This window comes from Marmota marmota, unplaced genomic scaffold (genome assembly GCF_001458135.2).
Source record: "Marmota marmota marmota unplaced genomic scaffold, marMar, whole genome shotgun sequence".
Lineage (NCBI taxonomy): Eukaryota > Metazoa > Chordata > Mammalia > Rodentia > Sciuridae > Marmota > Marmota marmota.
In genome coordinates, this window is record NW_026000168.1 from 1,483,289 (window position 1) to 1,498,355 (window position 15,067).

At 56.4% G+C, this 15,067-nt stretch overlaps 1 protein-coding gene across 7 annotated transcripts in view; it reads left to right on the forward strand.

Annotated features, from left to right (window-relative positions):
- Frmd4b (FERM domain containing 4B) overlaps positions 1 to 15,067 on the forward strand; it is a 142,555-nt gene that overhangs the window by 95,157 nt on the left and 32,331 nt on the right. For 6 of the 7 annotated variants that reach the window (XM_048786988.1, XM_048786986.1, XM_048786985.1 and 3 more), the window contains exons 8-11: positions 8,581 to 8,664; positions 10,139 to 10,204; positions 11,848 to 11,905; positions 13,694 to 13,780. In XM_048786988.1, coding sequence (XP_048642945.1) covers positions 8,581 to 8,664; positions 10,139 to 10,204; positions 11,848 to 11,905; positions 13,694 to 13,780 — 295 coding nt within the window. Of the gene's footprint in view, positions 1 to 2,654; positions 2,837 to 8,580; positions 8,665 to 10,138; positions 10,205 to 11,847; positions 11,906 to 13,693; positions 13,781 to 15,067 lie in introns of those variants that run through there. The other variant, XM_048786990.1, reaches the window with a different exon arrangement.

Sequence of the window (15,067 nt, forward strand, 5' to 3'; positions counted from 1 at the left end):
CTGCCTCGTTAAGGTCCTGGAAGTCCTCAATAACTGCTTCCTTGGGGTGCTTCTGTTTATAGGAGAAAGTGGTGGCCACGGGGTGGGTTACCATCGCCCTTCCAAGGGGAAGGAGACATTCCCAGTTTACAGCTGGGTCATAAAAAGGAGCAGGTCCCCTGGGACAGGACCCCTTGAGATGCTCTGAGAAGAGTTGAGGAAAACTAGTCAAAGCCTGGGAGGAGTCTGCCCCTGAGTCCTGACCCTCTGGAGCACGCACAGCTATAAAGGGTCATTATTCCCTTCTGGCTGCAGCTCCAGGGCCGAGGTGCTGGGCTCAGTCCTCACGGGAATGGGGAGGTGCTGGGGGTGGGAGCTCTGGGGTCAGACCCAGGCCCGGCCACAGTGGATGACAGGGAGGGTTAGCTGTCCTCCCTGGGGCACAGTTACTGTTGTGACAGTTATTATTGTGGCCCCTGGCAACAGCTCAGGAAGAGAGAGGTGCCACCACCTACCCCGTTTTTGCAGGTAGGAAACTTAGGGGCCCTGAGAAGCCTGCCGTCCTGGCCACGTGGCTGGAGGGTGGCCCCTTGGGTGGAACAAGCATCATGCACTTTGCCACTGATTTGTAAAAATCACTACCTTCCTTACCAGCAAAATCACAAAAGCTGAAACCAGGTGTTGCCTGGCTGCTCAGGAACCGAGGCAGGAGAGTCGCAAGTTCAAGGCCAGCCTGGGCAACGGAGGGAGACCCTGTCTCAAAAGAAAAACTAAAAAGGGCTGGGGGTGTGGTCAGTGTCAGAGCCACGTCCCCAGAGCAATCAATCATTGATATCTTCAATCCCCAGAACAAAAAACAAAAAACCAGGTCAGTGGTCTACAGCACATTCCCCTTGTTGTGTACCCAATCTCTAAAACTTATTTATTTTGCAAAATTGAAACCCTGAACCTATTCAGTGGTTCCTTATTCCCAGCTCCCTGTGAACACCGGCAATCAATACTGTACTTTCTGCCTCTGTCAATTTGGCAAGAGGTGAAATATTTTTGGTTTTTTTTGTTTTGTTTTTGTTTTTATTTGTGATTCCGAGACTGAACCGAGCGCCATCCTACCACGGAGCCACAGCCCCAGCCCTTTTTGTTTTATTTTGAGACCGGGCCTCACTGAGTTGCCTAGGCTGACCTGAACTCGCAGTCCTCCTGCCTCAGCGGACTCCCAAGTGGCTGGGATCACGGGTGCCCAGCTGAATTTTTCTTTTTCGTGTGTGTGTCTTCGTACATGTACTTGGGATGGGATGATCAGAGATTTTCCTGTGAATCATCCTACGGGTTCTGCTTCTTCCAGCAGACGGTAGGAGGGCTGCAGGTGCCCGGGAGGCTGATCAGAGTCGTCAGCAACTTGGCTGACCGGGCGGCAGAGTCTCTCATCGCCTCTCCATTCTGAGTTGAATTCCTGAACCGCGTGACAGTTGATCCCCATCCAGGAGCAGAGGGGCCGTAGGTTGTCCTCAGTCACCAGGGAGGCCAGCAAAGGGATTTCAGGGGACAGGACACTGCGCTTTCCAGAAGGCTAGCAGGTCCCCTGCTTCAGACAGAGCAGCGTGTTGAGACCAGGTGTGACGTAGGCTCTGAGGCTGCCCGGCAGCTGGGGAGAAGGTTTCCACTGAGACCCCTCCAGCCCGTCCTGAAGCGGCTGACCACTTGGAACCTGGCAGGCGCCTCCCCAGGCCCTCTCCCCTGTGAGTCACTCTGAACCCTGAGGGTCGCCAGGTTTAGCAAAGGAAAAGACACGATGCCAAGCTAAACCAGGATTTTAGATAAAGGACGGCAATTCTGTGTAAGCACGCCCTGAATGTTGACTGGCACGTCTCACCTCCATCACCCACGGGTGGTCCTTCTGGGGGTCATAACCCACTGCCGCCTGGCTCAGGGGGTGACTGGAGGGAAGAGCTGTTTGGTAAGATCCCCAGTGTCCTGTGTTGTGATGGGAGAGGGACACACGCTCCCTGAACCCAGCAGGTGTCTTCTCAGTGGTGCATCATAATGTGCCCACCAGCCTGTGACATGGGCCACCAGCCCTGCCGATATGAGGAACCCCCGGTGGTAAAGGTCTATCCATCTAAGACCCCGGAAGTGACAGCCAGGAACGGGGACTGAACCCACGTGAGCCTTGTTACCGCAGACTAGTGGCTGGCTGGTTTCTGGCTGCCGTGTCCTGGGCTGCAGGGCAGGTGGGGGCCTTATCTGCACCTTAGGAATAGTTAGAAGTAGCTCCTGGCTCTGTGGGGTGCAGCTGAAGACCCTGTGAGTTCTCGGAGTGCAGGGCAGGGTCTTCGCCCCACCTGGGGAGTGCCCAGGATGGTCTCCTGAGAAGCCCAAAGGTTTTCATTTATTTGTTTATTTATTTTTAAATTTTCTGTGAGGATGGAGCTGAAGGTCTGGGTCTGGGGGGGGGGGCAGGGTAACCCCAGCCTGTCTGGGTGCACACCCCTGAGCCTGGACCGGAGCTTCTGTTGTGGGGATGAAAGGGGAACCCCCCCCCCCCACGCTTTGCAGGAAGTAGCCATGGGGAGGGGGCTGCATCCCTGCTCACCCTGCCAGGAGAATGGCTTAGGCTCTGGAAATAGCTGCGAGCTGAGTGGATTTAAGGTGTGATCCAGAAATGTTTAGGTGGGGCGGGGAGGGTTCCAGGAATGGGAAGACCCTGCGGCCAGGGGAGGTGTGGTCAGGGGCGGTGCGGCCCCAGGCGCTGCGCTGTGGCTCCTCCCCACCTCTCCACTATCTCCCCTTCCCCCTCCTGCGGGGCCGGAGACGTCTCCAGGTCTAACGTCTGTTGGATCTACCTGCAGCTCCCAGTTCGGTGAGTCTCGGGACACCCAGGGCCGGTTCCCCCTCTGTGAACGCAGCAGGGTGCATTCTGTAAGCTCCCCCCACTACCCCGACCGGCTGGAGCTGCTGTCTTTGAAATTTGGTCTGGATGGGGAGGATGAGGAGGGTGCTCTGTTTTCGGTATTTTGAAGTTAGCTCTGTTTATAGGCCGTTTTTCTAAATTAGTTGGGATCATCAGGAGTGGCCTTGGCTGTCGGGTGACTGTGACTGGTGGTCCCCGCTCCTCCTGGGGGCTGTGAGGTTTTTGTCAGTGTGGAAGGCTGCCCGATGGACCCCTGTGCGGGTTGGAGAGTGTTGGGCTTCAGAAGAGTTTGGACTCCCCATTTTCAGATTCTGCCGCAGATAACTGCAGTCTGCTCTGGTTGTAGAGTACATTTTAAAATTCTTCTGCCCCTCAGTGGTGGCGGTGAAACCCAGGGGGGCTCTACCCCGGAGCCACATCCCCAGCTCTGTTTTTTTGTTCTGAGACGGGGTCTAATTGCTGAGGCTGGCTTAGATCCTCCTGCGGCAGCCTCCTGGGTCTCTGGGAATCTCGGGCCTGGCCACTGAGCCTGGTCAAAACTGTAGTTTTAAAGGTGAACTACAGCTTTGCTCCTAGAGCCCAGCTACGTGCCGCTGGGTGTGGACTTGGTCAGGGAAGATACCGCTTGAAGTCTTGTTAGCGCTCTGGATTCTTTGGGCAGTTAATCCAGTTTGAGTTAATCCCGTTTGATCTGGTTGAAAGGCAGCCTGTCCTCACCCAAGCCACACACATTCTCGTGGAGTTAGTCAGAGGCCAGCAGAACAGGACCGTCTGAGTCCTCCAGCAAAGCCGAGGGTCTTGCTCTGTCCCCTCTCGTGGGACCCAGGAGGGGGCGGCTCTGTGGTCACAGCAGGGTTCAGAGTCACGGCTGCCTCTTCCTCACGGCAGAGTCTAAGTGACTTCATCTCTGGAAGCTGTTTTCACATCCCGACAGTGAGAAGCCCAAGGCCCTGTGCAGAGAGGCGTGGCCAGTCTCTGCCACCTAGAAACCCCTGTGAGCAGGAGCTCTGGTCACCTAGGGTCTCCTGAAACCCACATCTGGCTCCCCACCCACCCCAAGAGCCGGCTTAGCCTCCCTGACCGACTCTCCATCTTCAGTGATGGGTTTGATGGTGGGTTCCCGGCTCCGCCCTGGAATTCTGTTTTGTGTCACGTGCACCCGATGGCAGTGGCTCCCAGACCTTTGTTAGTACACGCTGCTGGGCCCCACCCTCGGCACCCTGACTCAGTGGGTCTGGGGGTTCTGGTGCATTCTCCCCAGTGCTAGCTGGCTGAGGGTGGGCACGTCCTGATGAACTCTTGTCAGTTCATAGTGTAAGTCAAACTGCGTGAATCCAGCTCGCCTGCCCAACCTGCCGCTCAGCAGCTGGCCCACTGCGAGGGGCTCAGGTGACACACCCCCAGCCCTGAAAAAGAGCACAACCCACAGTGGGGTTTCTGCTGAATGGGTCTCACTTTACGCCACATCAACCTGAAGAGCTGTTAAGTCACCAGGTGTGGTGGCCCACACCTGGGAGGCTGAGGCAGGAGGATCTCAAGGTCAATGCCAGCCTCTGCAAGACTTTCTGCAAATAAAAAATAAAAAGGGGATATAGCTCAGTGGCACAGCACCCCTGGGTTAGATCCCTGGTGCCAAAGACTTTTAAAAAATGCAAGTTGAGCCAACATAAGGTGAACCATCGGCGGTCAGAGACTGCAGGGCTTTGGTCAGTGACATTGGTGTTTCTAATAGTAACCGAGATAATTTTAATAATTGCACGTTTAGCCCCGTTGTCACCCTTAAATACGGGGTCCGGCTCACACGGCTTAGAAGGCGGCACTTCTCACCCCTGTTCACGGGACATTAAATATGATTCCCTGGCTGTCGGGGTCCTCAGCCCTGTCCACTCCTTCATGGTGGTGGAAACCCTGGACAGGTCAGCACGGTCCATGGAGGTGGAGCTGCCTCCTGCAGCCTGCACAGGGCAGGGGGACGCTGGCCGTGTGGGGTCAGCTCTGCTCTCTAAGAACAGTAGCTCTGTGGTCTGCAAGTCCCCCGAGGGCTGACCTGCCCAGGGGCTCCTGTGCAGCCCTGCAGCTGCTTTCTGATGACCTCCAGGCTGGGTGGGACCTTGACACTCCTTGACAGGACCACGTCCTCATCTCAGTGCTCCACAGGCCCTGACCGCAGCTTCTGGACGTCCACATCCACATCTTTCTGAAATAAGGAGTGGACGGTGCTCGTGTGGAGGTGCAGGCAGAACTCGAGTCCACGCTGACGTTTGGGGGTGTGGCTGATGTCTCTGTGGCGAGAGGTTCCTGCAGAGGTCTCCACGTGGTCAGTGGAGTGGACGTGGCTCCTTGTGCACCTTCGCTTGGGTTTCGGGGAGGAAGAGCGAGGGCATTGGTAAGGGAGGTGAAGTCCGGGGCCTGGGCTTTTTGTTGTGCTGTGTTTTCCGTCCACGGTTCTAGAAACTGAGAGATGCCCCAGCCCAGGCGTGGACACAGCGTCTGCTCTCCCTGGGAAGCCTCCGGCTTGCTAATTGCCCTCTGCCCTGTTGGCAGGTGGCCGGTGGCGGCTGCTGTGGGGGAGCCCAACAGGCGCACACATGTGCCGCGGGCGGCTCTTTCCACACGTGCCCCCCACACAAGGGTGGCCTTGGTTTCGCCAGCCGTGAGGCTTTCTCATAAATGACTGGGGTGGGTACATTCCAGCGGGGCTTTTGAGGTCAGTCAAGAAAAACAACAGCCCGTGGAAGGGTGGGCTCGGAAGGCCCCCAGGAACCACCCCCTGAGAACAGTTGCTGGCCGTGCCGAGCAGAGGGTCCGGGTGGCGTCCTTCTGGAAAGCCTTGGAAGCAGGAGTCCGGCGTGCCTAGGGATTGCCAGCCTGGGTGATCAGATAAGGTCCCCCCACCCCGTGGGGGGGGGGGGCGGCTCGGTCTCTGCTGCAGTGACAAGAGAAAGCAGTGGCTGGTTTGGTCCCTGAGAAGTGGCAAGTGGTGTCGATTTATGGGCACTGTCTCCAGCGAGGACCTGGAGAGACCCTTCTGGTCAAGCGCGTCTTGAAAACAACATGAGCTTGCCATTAAGGTCAGGAACGTCCAGACGGGCCGAGGTTTACTGCCCGCGCAAGGCAGAGACGTCCCGGTGGGGCCGACTCGTCCCAGCTGCTTTGGGGTGATCCTGATTTATAGGAGCCACGCTGCCCAGCCAGCCAGCCAGGGAGGGGCCTCCTGCTGCAGCCAGACCCAGCTGCCCCCGCAGGCTGGGACACAGGGGCTCACACTCCCAGGCAGGCTCCCAGGAGGGTGAACAAATAAGCCCTCAGCTCCCGTCTGTCCACTCAAACGTGAAGTCCCGGTGGGCCCTAAATTCCAAAGGTCAGTTAACCCTCCCTAGCACGAGGCCCAGCAAGCCCAGCACCCCGTGGTTCCTGTCTCGGGCAGTAAGTTCTCTCCCTTGGATAGCGGCACCGCCCTCCTCTGAAGGGCCATCGGCCACTCTTCGGCCCCCACGTCCCCACAGGGGCTGTGTTTGATTTAGATTTGTTGTGCATTATCACACACAGGAATGCACATAACACACGTGGGTGAGAGGGCACTGCCCACAGCCCCATGCCTGAGGCACGACCTTGAGGGGACTCACAGCCTGCTGAGCACCTCCCCCCAGCACCCCCCCAGGTCAACAAAGCTCCCCCCTAGAGGGGCTCTGGCTACGGCACCCATTTTCTTCTCCTGCTTTGTGGACACCTATGTAAGATTCTCTCTATTCCATTTTACCCATTTGGCCCTTCATGTCCATGAAGTCATACATTCCCTACGCAGGGTCTCTAGGGTCTTTGGGTGTGTGTGAGATCCACCCATGTTGTGTGTGGCTGTAGTCTTTTTCTTTGGTGCATGCTATTCCACTGCAGGAGTGCACTGTGGTTAGATCATGACTGTCTTCTTTTGGGGGGGGGATACGAAGGATTGAATCCAGGGGTGTTCTAATACTGAGCCATATATGCTCAAGTTCTCCCCCCTTTTTTCAAAATTTTTATTTTGGACAGAATCTCACTAAATTGCACAGGCTGGCCTCCGACTTGCAATCCTCCTGCCTCCGCCTCCTGAGTAGCTAGGATTACCTGCGCACACCACCATGCCCAGTGCCAAGTGGGACAGAGGATGTGGCTCTGTCCAGCATGCACAGGGCCCTGGGTTCAATCTCTAGTACTTCAAAAGAGAGAGAGAGAGAGAGAGAATGGTCTTCAAGCTCAGAACACAAAAGATATTATTAAGAAAAATAAATATTAATCCTGGGAGTTGACAGCTGACCTTTAATATGAATAAATTGGATTGTAGTACATTTTGATTTTCCGGAAGCCCAAACCAGTTTCCCAAGGTTGTCAGTGTGATTAAGCCGAGCTGCTCAGATTTCAAAAGAGCAGGAGACTTATTCTTATGTAAGAGCGGGGCCCAGCGACTCTGCTTCCTGCAGTAACTCAGAAAGCCGACTTGGCCTCCAGGAAGGGCCCGGACCCTGGTTTTGAAGCGCAGCGTTGACAGGTGTAGGTCACAGTGTCTCACAGGGAGTTGGCGGACGCTCTGCTCTGTCCTCACGGAAGGGGGGCAGCGAAGGGGTCTGCCCAGAGGGTCCACTCTGCTGCCTGCGGAGCCCTCCTGTGGCTTTGGAGGAGGAGCACGTGACCCAACCCCTCACGCCCCAGAGGGGCTGCCGGTGCCCAGCCTGGCAGCCTGCCGGCCCGACAGAGCCTGCCTGGGTGCTTGATCCCAGGCCGCCGTGGGTCTGGGGGCTGCGTGGACGCAGGTGCAGGCAGCTCCTTTGCCCGGGTTCAGTGTTTGGTCCTCCATGTGGGGTTCACCCCGTTGGGCACCCAGGGAGCGTGGGTAAAACCCCCTCATGGAGATGCAGTGCGCCTGTCCTGGGCTGTGGGTGGTGAGGGGTGCGCCTTCCCAGTCGAATGTCCACCGTCCATTCAGGGTCTGTCTGTCTGGGGGTCCAGCTGTAGCATGCCGCCGGAGCCAACCGGACCGGCCCCTCCTGGTCCCGCATAGTGAGACCCAGGGAGACGCTGGGTGTGGTCCCAGGAAGGCACGGAGGCCAGCGGTGCCCTCTCCCTGACAAAGCTCGCCACCCACCCTCCTGAGGACAATGAGGGTGTGCCGGTTGGCACCTGGCCCTTGGACCTGCTCACCCACTCTGTCCTTGGAGAGTCGCCTGTTCCCTTTTGGACGCCCCTGAAATGCTCAGGCTGTCGGAGGGTCTCTTCTCCCGTCCAGAGTCGCTCTCTTCGCCGACCTCCACAGAGACCATCCCTGTCTAGACAGCTCACGTTCTGCCCTCCTGTGACTGCAGCACCTGGCATGGGGGACATTTGTAGTTCACTTGATGTAACTCGAGGGACACCGTGGGTTTCCTTCCCAGAGATTTCCAAGAGACGAAGTTTCCAGAGATGGCTGACCCGTCCATTGTAGCTCGAGGGTGGTAGGGAGCCAACAGAGGTGTACCAGAAAGGTCTGTGTCTGGATGGTGAAAAGTGGTTCTGTCACGGGTGTTCCCGCGCGGTGAATATGACGTAGCCCTGAAGAGGAGTAGGAGGAGGCCGAGGGACGTGGGGAGGTGTGAAGGGCGTGTGGAGAGCGCTGCGTACCGATCACGTGGACGACCTCTTAGGTACGGTGTCTGACGTCACGACACTGTGTTTCTTTCTAGTGATGAAAGTGCCCGGAAGGACCTGAAGACCCTGGCAGCCTTTCCCACCCGGACTCTGCAGGAGCACCCATCTCTCACTTACTGGTGAGCCAGAGCGGCGGACGCCCCACCCGCTACCAACCCCGCCAGCACCCTGTGCTCACCAGCACTTGGGTGAGAGAAAGAGCAAACTGTCCGTCAAACGCATCAGACCGAAGGCAGAGCCGGGTCCTGGAGGGGAGGAGCCCTCGCCCAGGACCCTGAGACCACTGTCCCAAGACGTGTGGGCAGCCGTGGGTAGAGGGGGGCTGTGCGCGTGTCCTCAAGGTGAGTGGGGTGCTGAGCACGTGCAGGGGAGTGCACACCCTGTATGTGTGGCCTCCGCGTGGCCCAGCCTCTGCCTGGCAGGGCACAGTGTCAGTGTTAGGGATTCCAGAACCCGGGTTGCCCTGCCCAGAGGCCTCCCTGACGGCCAATTGTCTTCTCTACAGCTGGACAGCATCAGACGTTTTTAGCCATCTTGGTAGTTTGTATTTTAAATGAATCCCTAGTACTCATTTTCCATCCCACAGTTTTCCTGGAAAATTATTTTTCTCTTCCAAACCACAGAGTCCATTAAACAGAGTGTCCACGGCTTCTGCCTAGAAATGCTGAAGATGGTTTTGCTTTCCTCTAAATCATGAGAAAGCAAAGATGATAAAATCTTCAACCTCACCCGGTGCGGTGGTGCACACCTCTAATCCCAGCAGCTCTGGGGGCTGAGGCAGGAGGATGGCGAGTTCAAATCCAGCCTCAGCAACAGCAAGGCCCTGTCTCTAAATAAAATACAGAATAGGGCTGGGCATGGGGCTCAGTGGCCAAGTGCCAAATAAAATAAAATATTCAACCTTTATAGCCTCAATTTGAAAGTTGGAATATTTCTCAAATTTATAGCAAGGTTGAGGCTGCATTGCATGTTGACTTTGGAACCTTCTGAACAAATCATCATCAAATGATATTTTCTTTAAAAAAAAAATCAATAACTAAAGGCTGATTGTTGGTCATCTAGGGGTGGGAGTGAGTCTTCCAGGTAGTGCTGGCAATGTGGCTGGAGGAGGGTCGTGGTGGCTGGTGCTGCTGCAGCCTCCTGGGCGGCCCGGCTGCTGGCCAGGAGGGCCGTGCAGGCCTTTATCCTGCCGTAGCGGGTGCACGGCGCTGGCTGTGAGTGGCTGGTGGCTAGACCGCACGCGGACTCTGAGCAGTTTTGTTCCTGATGAAGAGTCTCTGACACCCAGAGCTTACTGGCCTCCCTTTTCAAACCAAGAAGAGGCAGGGAGGCCTTGGGCTCCGAGTCTCGGGGCAGGATTCTCCACCTGCCCCGGGGCCTCCGTGTGCACTGTCACCCTGACTTCCCACTGGAGGAACTGGGCTGTGTCCTTCCTCAGCAGTGGCGTTTTAAGAATCATCCTTCATGCCGTGTGCGACGGTGCTAGTCAGTCTGACGGTCTGGCCAGGGCCTTCCCGCCAGCGTCCAGTGGCCCTGAACCTGGGGGTGGGCCCGCGAGGCCGTGTGTTGAGCCGCTTCCTTCCTGTTTTGCAGTGAGGACCGGGCCATCGAGCACTATCTGAAGGTCAGAGGACTGACCCGGGGACAGGCTGTGGTCCAGTAAGTGCTGCTTTTCCTTCTGCTCAGACTCACTGTCACGTGGCCCTGCCCGGTGGTCACTGGGCACGGTTTCTGTGGTCTCGTTTGGGGTAAGCAGTTTTCCGTGGGGTGGAGGCGTCCTAGAGTGTCACCAGCTCAGGCACCCACAGTGTCCAGCAGGGGACTAAAGGGACAAGCGTGGCCAGGTAGAGGGTGACGGGGAGAGGGGGACATCGTGAAGGGAAGGCACAGCGAGGTCACTGCGCGGCCGTGCTCAACCCTGCCAGACCCTCGGACACTTTCAACGAGACGCTGGAGACTGGGTTGGGGACGCTGCTTCCGGGGGAGCCCAGAGCGTGTTGGTGCTGGACGGTCCAGAGTGGTCATTCCTGCGATTCAGGACCCACAGGATCATTGTGGACCATCAGCCCCGTTCTCCTGATGCGACACGCTTAGGAGATTGTCCCACCTGGTGACTTAAGTGCGTTTCTGCCGTAAGACTCGGAGGATGACTTTGAAGGCCGTAGAACTGTAAATCAAGGCAGCCGCTGCCCAGTGGGCAGCGAGGGGCAGGGGGATCTCCCAGGCCGGGTCCCTCCTCACCTCCCGCTCCTTGGCCCTGATCTGGGTCTTATCCTGGAGGCAGAAATGAGAACCAGCAGTCCTGACCCTGAGTCCTTGACCTCTGACCTCTGACCCTGCTTTCTGACCTGGGGAGCCGGGAAGAGGAAGGAGGGAGGGAATCAGACAGGACCCCTGGTGGGTTTTAGTCAGGCGGACGGGCAGGTTGCGGAGCCCTGCTCACCGAGGAGCCCTGTCCCTCCTCCGTCACGACACCCAGGGGCTCCAGACGAGACGGGCTTCTCCTGCTGGGGACTCTGGCCCTGGAGTGCAGTTCACTGGGTTGCCAGCCTGGCTTGTGCAGTAGGCCACCCTGACATATGTCCTTAGCCTCCCATGTGCACTTACACATGAGCCATTTGCTCAAAAAATCACCCAGTTATTGCTCCCTGTGTGCAGACCAGTTGATCTTCCAAATGTCCCGTGGAAGCCCACTGGAGGAGGAGGGAAAGTCCTGCCCAGTCCAGTCCACGGCTAAGCCTTCCAAGAGCACAGGAAACACTTCTCGAATTAAAAGTAGAAAGTAGTGGTGTCTATGTTGGGGGGCGGTTGTGTGCATTTTTTCAAACTCAGGTTTACAGCCATAAAATTCACCCTTTTAAAAGAATTCATTTCTAAGAGCCGTAACAGGTGAGGGTCTGCCTGGGCTCCCTTGACCACAGTCAGTACGTGAAATGGCTAATTGTTGAACTTCTCGTCAGCGGGACCCAAAGTGGACTCCTATAGCCTGAATCATCAGGTGCTTACCTTAAAGCAAACTTTAAGTCTTTGAGTCTGTAGTGCAGCCTTTCTACGAGTCTTAAAGTTCGTAAAACACCGTCTCGTGTGGTATTGCAGTTCCGTCAGACGCTCTGGAACGGTGGGTAAGGTGTGAGCTATGTCACCCCCGTGATGGTCTGATCTGCCTCTACTGCAGTGGAAGACCCTGGTCGCGGTTAAAATGATGAACGTCAAGACCAACGTGTTTCCTGAAATCGCTTGTCCCGACGGGGCCGGTTGACGGTCTCAGTGACTGTTTTATGACGTAGCTTCATTCTCCACAGGTACATGAAGATCGTTGAGGTCCTGCCCACCTACGGGGTCCATTACTACGCAGTAAAGGTGAGCTCTTCCCCCGTGAGAAGGCCTTCAGGACGCCTGGGATATCTTAGGAGTTACAGAATAGCATCCTCTTTCCAAAGTCACGTACAGCGTACGTTTATATGTGAATCGGTCTCTAGGAATCACGGCGTTTCAGATAGGATGGATCCTCCTCTTTTTTTTTTTTTTTTTCAAGATTTTTTTTATTTGTCCTTTTTAGTTACACGGGACACTAGAGTGCATGGAGTCTGACTTCCCCTTCTCGGGGTGCTACATGATGTGGAGTCCCACCGGGCGTGTGTTCATACACGAACCTAGGGAAGCCACGTCGGATCATGCCACAGTCTTTCCTGTTCCCATCCCTATCCCTTCCCGTCAGCATCCACATATCAGAGAGAACATTCAGCCTGTGGTTTTGGGGGACTGGCTTATTGCACTTAGCAGGGTAGTCTCCAGGTCCATCCATTCACTGACACATGCCACAATTTCATTCTTCTTTATAGCTGAGTAATATTCCATTGTGTCTGTGTACCGCAGGATGGGTTTTCTTAACGTTCCAAAGCCTGATTCTATCTTGTCATCTTTACAAAGCACATTATTTGCAAAATATTTGCCACATTCAGCTGCTTCCCTGTGGCCTCTTTTAGTCTGAAAATATTCAGGTCTTCCTATTCTCTCTCTTTCCCTCTCTCTCTCTCATTTTGGGGATTGAAGCCGGGGCCATTTTTGGCATACCATCAGCGTGTTTTGTATTCATATAGTATTTTCAATGTCTATAAGCAGGGAGGGGTTGAATAAGAAATGTTTTTAAGGCCGGGCATGGTGACACAGCCTATTAATCCCAGCTACGGGAGAGGCTGAGGCAGGGGGATGGCAGGTTTGAAGCCAGCCTGACTGCTGAGTGATACCAAGCCTCAGAATAAAAATAAAAAGTGCTGTTGGGGGGCGGGGGGGGGCTCGGCGGTACAGTGCCTGCCTGATGGGCAGGAGCCAGGGGCCTCCCCTCCCAGCACCACAAAGAGATAAAACGAAGTGAAAATTAAGATGATAAGGGCCAGAGGGTGCCCAAGAAGGGGGGCAGGGCAGAAAGAGGAGTCACCGGTTGATTATTGGGGTGTATTTTGTGGTGCTAGAACCCTGGGCCTCAGGCCACTGGGCGAGTGCTCCTCCACTACACCCCACCCAGGGACAGGCTTGGAGTGACGTGATGTGGGGACAAGTTGTCACCTCTGCCCCTCAAGGTGGGAGTTAGGTGACGGACACTTGCACACTTAGCTGAGAGCCAGCCTCTGCCTCCGAGTTCTGCTGAGCTGAGCCGCCGGCACAGCGCCAGGGAGCCTGGGCGTCTGTCCCCGTGTCTGCATTCCTGTCCCTCTGTTGCAACGAGAGCACACGTTTGTGAACAAAGCACGTTGTCCCCTCCTCCCTGTGTTGCTGCACGTGAGGGTGTGTGCACACTCCGGGTCTGGAGCCTCGTCCCTGTGGTCTGCGGGCTCCCCGGCCCTCACAGCTGGCCGCTCGCTGAGAACAGAGGCCTCTTGTTCTAGTTCAGGGCCGAGCAGGGGACCCGCTCTCGGTGGAGTGGCCTCACCTCCCATCTGCTGTCCGGCCCTCGGACAGGAGGTCACTGTGTATTGACAGCTCAGTCTGGGCCTCACGGATGTACACGTCTCGCTGGAGAGACCCTTCAGAGCGTTTGAGTAACGCGTTCCCCGCAGGGAAGCTGTTGTGACGAGTGGACACTTGCTGAGGGCAGGAGAGGGTGGCCCGCCTTTCCCAGACCTAATGAGGCCTCTTCTCCGTCCCCAGGATAAACAGGGACTTCCTTGGTGGCTTGGCATCAGCTACAAGGGCATCGGCCAGTATGACTTACAGGACAAGGTGAAGCCTCGGAAGGTGAGTGTGGGTCTCCCAGGCGCCTACGAGGACTAGGAGCCCTTGAGCTGGCAGTGTCCCCGTAAGGGGCACCTGCAGCGTCTCAGGCCAGGATTCTGCGTAGCCAGCCTGACCACTGAGTGATACCTTGGTTGGGAGGAGGCTGAAGCTAAGTGTGAAATCCGTTTCGTAACTCGCTGACGTACCCTGTACACCATCGCACGCCGGCCACCCACTCCAAGGTCACGACCCGAGCTCTGCGCCAGGATTGAGCGGTGAGGATGTGGGCCACGGCTCAGTCCTCGGCAGCCGTAGTGAGGTTTCTGCTGGGGTTAGTGTGAGCAGGAGGCTGCCCTGTGCTACCCTGTGTGTGTATGTGTATGTGTGTGAGTGTACACACCTGCATGCACACGTATCTGCATTGGATTGTCCCAGGATTATGAAGACGGAAGCCAAAATCTTGGGTTCTCGCTGTTTCCCAGTGGTACGGTTACGCGTGATCTTCTTCCTAAGGTGCCGCTGTTGCTAACTGACCTTCACTTCAGGGTTCTCTGCAGGAAACACTATTGCTTTTTGTAAAGAAACGTAGGTCGTGTGCGGTTTCTTAGGCTCATCGCCTGCCAGCTTTGGGGCTTCCGAAGCTGAGTCAGTGACAGTGTGTTCCACGTCAGACTTTATTGAGCAGCTGCTTCTCTTGACCGGAGCAGACGCCTGCCGTCCACTTTGGCCTGTGTAAGGGTGGACGAGTCCGCGTGGTTCACCCTTTAGCCGCCCATGGCCTCCTGGTTGTTATGGTGACCCTAAGACCCACCCCTCCCTGGGCCCTGCTGCCATCCCTGGAGGCTGCAGGAGTGACACGGTGACATCTAATAACAGACCGTGGTCAACCTGCCTGTTATCGCCACCTGACATCACGGCCTCCGGTGACTCCCGTCACACCTGTCTGTCTCTCATGGGAGTGTTCCTCAAGCAGCCCTGTAATCAGGCCCAGCCCTGCAGCTCCCGAGTGGCCACGGTCAATGGTCACCGTCTCCTTGTGTTATGCAAATCGAGCTCCTGCCTCGTCCCCATTTATGTTGTGACACTCACATGGATTGCACAGAAGAGTGTCCTGAGGCTGCCATGGGCCCTTCCCATGCCATCCAGCCTTCCTGGACCAGACCATCTGGCCATGGAGACCGCTCGCCAGAAGTTACCCAGGAAAGCAAGGCGGCCTCATTCCCCAGCCACCCCACCTGCGTGAGGGACGGGGGACAGCTGCAGGCTGCCCCGCACTCGGCACTGTGTCCGCAGCCCCGTGAGCGCGAT